General features: G+C 34.5%; 1 protein-coding gene across 1 annotated transcript; it reads left to right on the top strand.

Annotated features, from left to right (window-relative positions):
* Positions 1-471: 471 nt before the first annotated feature.
* On the top strand, positions 472-9,442 carry LOC134274156 (E3 ubiquitin-protein ligase rnf213-beta-like; the record flags this gene model as incomplete). The annotated part of the gene is made up of 4 exons (XM_062756414.1): positions 472-841; positions 982-1,152; positions 1,243-1,305; positions 9,242-9,442. Coding segments are annotated over exons 1-4 (678 nt in total), but the record flags the coding sequence as incomplete, so codon positions are not given.
* Positions 9,443-9,766: the final 324 nt, after the last annotated feature.

Raw genomic sequence — 9,766 nt, 5'->3', positions numbered from 1 at the left:
GGCCTCTTGTTTTTCTGTAAGGATGTAACTAAGCCATTCAGGCAAATGAAAGATAAGCAATAGTGAATATTCATTCGACTGATTGGTGCAGTGTCAAACTATATATGTTATTGCAGACTCGTATATGGAGAAAGAAATATTTTAATACTTTCTAAGATTTTCAGTGTCCAATATACATGTACATCAATAAAATATCTAACTGAAATTAATTCAAATAATTTTTAATCTATCGCTTGTGTTCAGCATGCAATACGTCTTCTACAGTGCATATGACTAATTTGTTTTGAGTATTTATGTATTTTAATTTAAAATAAATAGTAATAGTCATTGCATTGAAAACATGAAGTTAGGAAATAAATTTCCAACGGACTGCTCTTTACTCGCAAACGCAAAATTTAAAATGTAATTGTAAACATTGAATAAAAATAGATAATATATGCTAAAATACATGTACATTTAATACATGCCCTTTCTGAATTTCAAAATTTATCTTCAGGTGTACATATCTTAAACTCAAAGTATGTACACCTGAAGACGGATTTTACGTTTTACTGTACCCAAGTATATTTATAGCAAAATTATATGAATTTAAGTATCTATGAACGTTCATAATTTCAGGTGTCAAAAATTTTTCTTACGAAAAGTAGAACTTGGAGAAAATATAGCAAAAAACCAGGCATTGATGGAAAATGTGTTTATGATGACAGTGTGTATTGAACTGCGAATTCCATTGTTTTTGATTGGAAAACCCGGTAGCTCAAAGTCTCTTGCAAAAACAATTGTTGCTAATGCCATGCAAGGCCGATCCTCGCACTCAGACTTCTTTAAACAACTGAAAGAGGTTTGAAATTCAATTGATACTCTTACAAGGAAAATATTCATATGCTAAAAGACAAACAATAACGAGTATTATATGAAATGAATTTGCATTATTTTTGTGATTTTTCCATATATTTCTTCGATATGAACTATATACTACAGGTTCAAATGGTATCGTTCCAATGCAGTCCTTTATCGGTTTCTGAGGGCATAGTTGCAACATTTCGTCAGTGTGCTCTGTATCAAAAAGATAAAAATCTAGACAAATTTGCATCGGTTGTTGTACTTGATGAAGTTGGACTTGCCGAGGATTCTCCAAAAATGCCCCTGAAGGTAAATATCTTAATCCTGTGTATATCGACAAAAACACAATAAAAGATTCAGATTGATTATAAATATCAATGATGTTTTTGTTTTCTTCAGGCTCTACATCCTTTATTAGAAGATGGATGCATTGGAAATGATGTCCCAGAACCACATAAAAAGGTGCATATTCTTAAAATTACGATTCTTAACATGACGATCTAAAAATTAATAGATACTGTTAATGTTTTAGATTTAGCATGTACATGTATGATATATGTATATGGCTGAAATTTTATTTCATCAACGAGCTAGGCTAGAACTAGATTTAATTGCATGATGTGCAAGTTTTTCAGCGATGTTAGTTAATTTAGTGGACTCGCCCCCCCCCAACAAAAGCTAATTAGAGTACCCCTCTTAAAGTAACACGATTACTTAAACTATAAACTCTAATTACACTTGCCCTTTCGAAAATCAGTAAAAATAATATTAATGGACGTTGATATTGAATATTAGTCGTTATCTCAATATCCATCATTCAAAGATAATGCTAAGTTACTTTTGTCTTAGAAGACGTGTTGGAAAAGTTTGCAGACATAGATCTTTGTCATATTATAGTCAAGGATACAAAATTAGCACGTTATCATAAATAAAATATTCCTTTTGTTGATGTATGTAATTTCATTCAAGATTTAGAAAAAAAATTAAAATTCTAAAATCAACGTCCTGTCATCAAGGAACACATCAGAGAGCCAAAAACCTAACATGCTGAGTTTCTTAAAGATATCTCTCATACAATCTACACATAGCCTCGTGCAATTACTTACTCGTTAATTAAATCTTTCCATGTCTACAAAATTTGGACATAACTTAAGGGGACAAAGGACATATGTTCTTGATAATATATGCACAAAACCTGATTGAAACCACAGTACCTGTATCATGTTTTTTACAGTTTGTTTGACTTCACCATCTTGTATAAAACATATTTAAAAAGTTTTAAACTTTCGGTGTTTATGTAGACCGTCCATTTGATTGGCTATTATATTTATGGAATACCTGTTTTTACAGGTATTGAGTGAATCATTTGACCAGATTTCCTTTCTAAAGAAATGGGCATATCTAAAGATGGCTCAAAATGTTCCATCCAAACGGAAAATTTTACCACTTCAATGCGCTTTATTGTAAGACCTTCAGAATCATTTAGTGAAGTATCTCTACACAGTTAAGTATGGGTTTCAACGCTATGAACCTTATCAAATCTATATAATTTATCGAAAAAAACTTCCCTGGCCTTAGTATAATTAGAACAAGAACAAGAAAAAAATGACATAGGCGTCGGAACCGGGCGGGGGGGGGGGGGGGGGGGGCTTAAGCGCCCCATTTTTGCAATTATATACATAATATAGGCATTGAAAATTGGAGTTTACCTTTTTTTGTAGGGTTAGCCTCCCACTTTCAAATTAACCCCCCCCCCCCACCAGTTTCAATTTGCTTCCGACGCCTATGAATGATGTGTGTCTTCTACTTTTCCACAATAGCATGGTGGACTTCATATAATGTTACTTCCCATAGAGAAAAATAGTTAATGCAGTTCAGTAGCTATATGCCAAAAGCTGTTGTTTTAAGGTGAAGCTCCTGTTATTTTTAGGGTATCATTTTATTTAAAGAGCAGATAGTGAGGTTGATTTTCTAGCTTCTAGCGAGAAAACATTTTTAACCCTAAATGCAGGTGATATGGGTATGTTACGACACACATAAGGGAAGTTGACGATAACTAAATAGAAGTCATGAAGTTTATCATAAAAGTTTGTTGTTAGATTACAATTTCTGTCTTTGTCTAGTGAAATATATATCCATAAAAAACAGAAGTGTCAGACTCCGTGGCTTTTAGTAATCACCTGAGCAAACTTCGAGGTGACTATTTAACAAATGAACTATGTACAAAGTTATGATGAGAAAGGATGCCTCTTCCAGATTTGTGAATTTCAGGGCCCCAGGGCTCTAGGGATTTTGGTGTTAGGCGGGGTTGTAATGATTATATAGTGAAAATGCACGAATTCTTTCGAAAACCTTTTCCTTTGCTCCTGGGTATTATGCCAATGTTGTAAGTACATATTAATGATGATGAAAGGCGTCTCTTCCAAAATGGTTACTTTCAGGGCCCTTGGGTCAGGGTACTTGGGATGGGAGTGGAGGTTACATAGTCTGAAAATAAATTACTGCTTTGGATCTGCGTTTTGTAATCAATCATCCATTTAATATGATGAAATGAAATTTATGATAAAATTGCCAGATTTTTGATATATGTGCGCCCAGGGTCTGTGGTTCCTGTGGGGAAGGGTGCACAACTGGTTATAAAGTGGAAATGCATTTTCTCTTTGCTACTCTGATCTACCTCTGGGTATTAAGTAAACAAAGTAAGCAAGCTAATTGTATAGTTATGATGAGCAATAGTGTCTCTTTCAAAATTTTGAATTTCATCGCCTTCATTGTCAACACAAAACTAATTCAATTGTTGGAAAGTTGTTACCTGATACAAGCTTGAAATTGAAATCTTTATATACAACAATTTGCATTTCATGTTCTCAAGGTTCATTGATACTCTGATAAGAGAGATAACTCTGAGTGACATAAATGTCTATTCTAAAACAATTATTAGCGACATCAAAGAAAAGCCGCGGACATTATTCTCCAATAAATCACGAACATAATCAAAAAATTATCAGATCAGAAACACGTATCAAACCTGAACAATTCAAATGCATGTTTGGCTGTAGCATGAAATACTTGTTTTAGACCACATCGATAAACACTGTAAATTGCATCAATTGCTGATGATTGCCGGTTTTTATAGCTACGCGGGGCTATTCCACGGACCTCCCTACACATTTATACATATGATTTTAGTCCCAATAGAACAGTACAACAGGAACATGATTTTGCCATTGTATATTCATTAAAACTAATAAATACATATAACGAACGAATTGTAATTTAAAAAGCTATTTTTAATGCAACGAAAGCTCAAATCGTCTGCATTCCATACATAGGTAAGCAAACAAATATTCCCTCTGGTGTTAAATGGAACAGCGTAATCGAGACATGTTGACATAATTCGTTTCTCTATAAGAGCCGTATTTACAATGAAGCGCATTGAAGTGGTAAAATTTTCCGTTCGAATGGAACGTTTTGAGCTATCTTTAAAATGTTTATTGTCATCCAAAGACACGCCCATTTCTTTAGAAATGGATAAAACGGTCAATTTGTTTATTCGAATACCTGTAGAACAGGTTTTCCATAAATATAATAGCCAATGAAATTGAAGGTCTAAATAAACACCGAGTAAACACGTGTTCGACCGAAACATGTGTTGTGGTAACTTAAACAGACATTATAAGTTCAATTGCAATTTGAGTTTTACAGAAGCGGAGAGTCTCTTACTCTCTGTTCTAATTTTTTTTAAGCTTCATTTCAGTGTCACATATATTGCTTGTCGCGAAGAATGGGGTGTCCTAAAACATTACGACGAATATTTCTTTCTCTTTTCTAAAAATATGTTCGTGTCATTATGTTATAATTGACGTTCCAAACATGACTCAGAACATTTCATCCAAACGGAAAATTTTACCACTTCAATGCGCTGCATTGTAAGAGAATTTAGTAGACATGGTAGAATGGAAATAAAGTTCTTGTTGTCGTGAATGATGCAGGATAATCTCCTCGGTCTCTTCAAATGTTGTTTGAAAAATAAAAGCCTCGGCTTTTATCTTTCAAACAACATTTCGGAGGTTATCCTGCAACATTCACGAAAACGCGGACTTTATTTCTTAAATATTCCTTTATAGATGTGCCAAGTTGAAGTGTCTTTATTGTCCAATTTTGCCCTGCGCGCAAGCTTCGCTATAATTGCTTGTATTTTTCTTCTAAAACACATTTCATTAAGGTTCAAGCAACATTTTATATGAGTGAGCAGAGGGTTTATGAACCTTAATGTAATTGAAAGTTCTTTGAAACATATATTTATAGAAATTTTCTTGATCTAGCTTTAGATTCCAATATTTAAAAGTTTGATATGAATTAATAAGTGATTTATGAAGTTTTGCATTCAAAGCAAATGTTTTATAAACTATGCATAATAATAAAATGTGCAGTAAATAGAAGAAATTGAATTATCTCAGAATCTAAGTATAAAAATGATGCAGTTTTTATCAAATGCTTGAAAACCTATAATTCATAAAATATAATTGTTGAAAAAATTTGGATTTAAACGCGTGGTGTAGGTGAATTCATTTGCATTCCTGCAAAGTTATTATATATTTATTTTCCTATATGATATCATTAACTTTTCATTATGATGTTTGAAGATTGACTGTAGGTAAATACGCATCAGTATGAGAATTCAGAGAATTTTTTGTAAATTTTTTTAATTATTCAAGGCCTGATAAGAAAAAAATAAAACGTCATAATCGGATTACCTTGAAGTTTTGATACCTTGGGTGGGGTCATATACGTTTTAACAAAATTATTTCAATGCTTTTCTTTATCGTCGAAGTCTGTTGCACTCGTGCATGCGAGCTCATCCTATATAAAGTGTTTTTGAGTTTTATTTATAAATAATTTATGTTAAATTCGTTTGAACTGGTGAATTTAGGACATAAGTGTACTCATATTCCTTTATAGATGTGTCTTAGTCCTAAGATAGCTTCGTAAGCAAGCCAACAGATGTTAAAATCTCATGCAGAATAATTTGTGATCAATTCAAAGAATTAGAAACTACTAACAGTAAATTCCGATTTTTTTATGGTCTAAAAGTGAATTAGATATGACGATGATCGAGACTGATTAAGAGCTCGTGCTTACATTTCGTGAAATTTTAGTTTTTAATGTGATTTTGAGCTTTTAAAAGTGGTCAAACATGTACATCTTCACTAAAACATAGATTCCATAGTAGCGAGAATTTTACATATTGATTTGATCTGGGGGAAAATTGAACGCTTCTTCTTTTAATATTTTATGTAGTTAGAAATAGCAGGATCAGTTGTTGCTGAGATGTAATCGACGAAAAAATATAAGGGTTGACGTATAATTTCAAAATGTTTTTGATTGTGATATTAATATATTGGGTTGGTGAGTATTTTATTCATTTCTGTAATTTTTTTTTTTTTAGATATACGAGGACTGTCTGTGAAGTTCAATTTAAAACTGTGACGCTATGATAATTGATAGATGAGTTGAATATGATAAAACGCTTGATTGTTTTTACACTTTTTAAAAAAATAATAATAGAAATTTGCCTAATTTAAGTTTTTGTCCAAAAGTGTAGTTTAAATTCCTGATGTCCCTGATTCTGCAATCGGTTTATAAGATTTAATTTTTTTTTTAATTTTTGGCAAGTTTTTTTTTTAGTATCTTTAATTTGTTTAGATATCAAACTAATAATAATGATAAAGGATGTATACTATAAATCTTAGTTACAATGTAGGATGTGACTATATTTTAACAAATCTGTCTCTAATATGTCATACATTCACTAAACCCAAACTACATCATGTTACGCAAGCTGTAGATCATCCATCCCAACCAGATTCCCTCGCTTGATGCATTAGGCTAATTCATTGAGATACTGACTGATTAGTTGAAAAGTATTTTTTCGTATAAACACCATAGGCGTCGGAACCGGGGGGGGGGGGGGGGCTTAGCATCACCCAACTTTTTTGCAAAGATAGACATTATATAGGCATTGAAAGTTGGGGTTTACCTTTTTCTGTTGGTTTAGCCCCCCCCCCCCTTCCCACACACACACACACACACACACTTTCTATTAGCCCCCTTTCAATTTGCTTCCGACGCCCATGAACACATTTCAATGTCTACATTTGTATGCCACAAATTAAATCTTAAAGATATCAATGATATATTTCTGATGACAAAACAGTCCATTGAATATATAGATATTGTATAATTTGAAATCACGTGACGTACGTTAAATGTGTTTTTACTATGTGATTTATAGGTCCAAAGGGCCGTGTGTTAGAGTCTGCATGATACGAACCAATTCTGATCAAATGATTGTTGACTATATACACTGAACCAAACGTCTAAGTGTTCACCATACATTTTTTTAAGTTTTGAAGAACAAATGCAAACAATAAATAGTTTCTTTAATTCATGGTTAATGATGCATATTTCAGTTCGATGTTGCGTAAATTTCATGTTAGTATCTCGTCAGACTTTAAAGCAAAGTGTCAAGTACATAATGTACCCTCAAAATGAAAATTCACATAAAATAATCTCCATGGAGTGAGACCAACACTCGCTCTAATGACGCATCCTTCTCTCTTGGATACCATGTACCCTGAATAGGAGATTGACCCACCTGCTGCCACACCTACTGCATGGATCTTTCTATCTAAGCCGTTGATATTGTGTGAAAGGGGGGGGGTCTTTGGCATTCCTTATGAAAATCCAAAAATGTGTTCATTTGTATTCAGATCTGGGAATTTTGCAGTACATCATCACGCAGATTGTTTTTGGTCACTATCTTTGTGCGTTTAGCACGTAAGTGAACTACTTTAGGGATGATTCAGACTGTTTGAGATGGTATTAGACTGCCATGAGTACCAATTTCTTATCTTCTTACCATTGAAGTTGTTAGTTTTAATGCTTCTAAAATTGTTTCAGGACCATGTAACTATCTTTTAACTTGGTTGTGACGCGAATTCTTGGGCTCAGACGAAGATCCAGATCACTTCCGGTTTGGTTAAACTTTGTCAAAAGCTTTCAAATTGTGATAAGTAGGCGATGAAAATGGCACACGACCTATAGAAAAATGTGTTTCATTAAACACTAAAATAAAAGTGAGTAAAACGTGATGCAAGGATGATCAAGAATCAACATTCCAGCGGCTCTCCCTCCTTTCTCAATGGTCATTTTGCCAATGTTTTGTGGTTTTTAGCCAAACCAGTTTTTAAAAACTGATAATGGTCACAAAAATGCTGATTAAACAAAACACGTGCCGAAAAGTAGATTTATTGTCACGGTACACTGGTTTTCATCGGCGATAATTAATTTTCTTTCCGCAATTTTTGAGTAGACTTATTGGTTATAATAATTTGAAAATATCATACCCTTCTATAATGTAGTTTTGACAATTGTGCATGTACTAAAGGAGGATCTGACGGTCCTGTCTGGGTGTGGTAACCCGCGGACGGCCAGTTCTTGGTCTGTCATTCGTGTTACTAGCTGATGGGGACGTGCGTTTAACTGCTGCAAAACCGATTGATGTACACTAGATGCAGCTGCAACTTCCAGTTGCGTAGCTCCGGATAGTATTATTGTTAGAGCCTTGTTGCGTTGTTCTTTTTGAGGCGTGGCATTGCGGCATTAACATTGCAATCAAAGCAAAAATGAGGCTTTAATAGGAGTGTTTCTTGTTTCTCTAAATCCAAAATTTCATTGAAAATAGACCCCCGATTTGCAAAAAAAATCATGCAAAACACTATATTCATAAACATGATTAATCAAGGAAAATAATTCAACAACTGGGGTTTAAAAGCCCATGATGTACTTTAAATAGGTCACAGGTATCCAGTGATAAAAAAAGGTTATTTCATATAATTTTTCAAAAATTTTTTTGATGAGTTAAACAATATGCGTTTGTTTTTTTTGTTGAGTATAAATGCATTTGAGAGACTGAACACTTACAAGTTTTGTTAAGTGTATATAAAAAACACATGTCACTATTATAATAAATAAACTACTACATGTACTACTTTACCAATCGTAATTGCTATTTCATTATTTTGAATATATCATGTTATTTCAATAACTATTCAATTACATTTCAGTAATTTTACATAAGAGGTATTAGGGGCCTAGATAGGCGGGTCAACTGAGTGCACTTTTTATGCAAATGAGGTCAAAAATGCTGGATTCTGATTGGGGTAGGCGGGTCAAACGAGTGCACTTTTGGCCCTGGGGGGCTAGGCGGGTAAATTACGTACAGCCCCTGGGTGGGGCTAGGCGGTTCAACTAAGTACAGCCCCTGGGTGGGGCTAGGCGGGTCAACTAAGAGCACGATTTCGATCAGCAAGTGCAAAGAGATGTGAGTTTACAGCATTTTGTACGAGACCTGGACATTCCGGATCCTTTGAACCCCCGAGAAGTCCTGTACAGAGGCCGGACCAATGACAGGCGATTATATTGTGAGGAAGGGGACATGAGATATGTGGACGTCTGTTCCTTATACCCTTACGTGTTAAAACACAGACCTTTTCCTCTGGGGCATCCTGAGATCATCACAGACGAGTTCCAGGAGGTGAGAAGTTATTTTGGTCTCATTCACTGTCGGGTCTTACCTCCCCGAGGCCTCTATCACCCCGTATTACCTTATCGCATGGGGGGCAAGTTATTATTTCCCTTATGTCGAACGTGTGCCGAACGATAGGACTCTACTTCTCAACATCGATGTCAACACACAGACCAGGAACGCAGTCTCACGGGCACCTTGGTGACGACCGAATTACATAAAGCCCTGGACATGGGATATACCTTAGAGCAAATACATGAAGTGTGGCATTTTCCAGAGAGCAGTCAGGATTTATTCAGACCTTGCATCGATACCTTCCTCAAGATCAAACAG

The sequence above is a fragment of the Saccostrea cucullata genome, unplaced genomic scaffold (genome assembly GCF_032062105.1).
Source record: "Saccostrea cucullata isolate Sc308-1 unplaced genomic scaffold, CSIRO_AGI_Scuc_v1 ctg14087, whole genome shotgun sequence".
Taxonomy (NCBI): Eukaryota; Metazoa; Mollusca; class Bivalvia; order Ostreida; family Ostreidae; genus Saccostrea; species Saccostrea cuccullata.
This window is presented reverse-complemented; position numbering and strand designations above follow the sequence as displayed.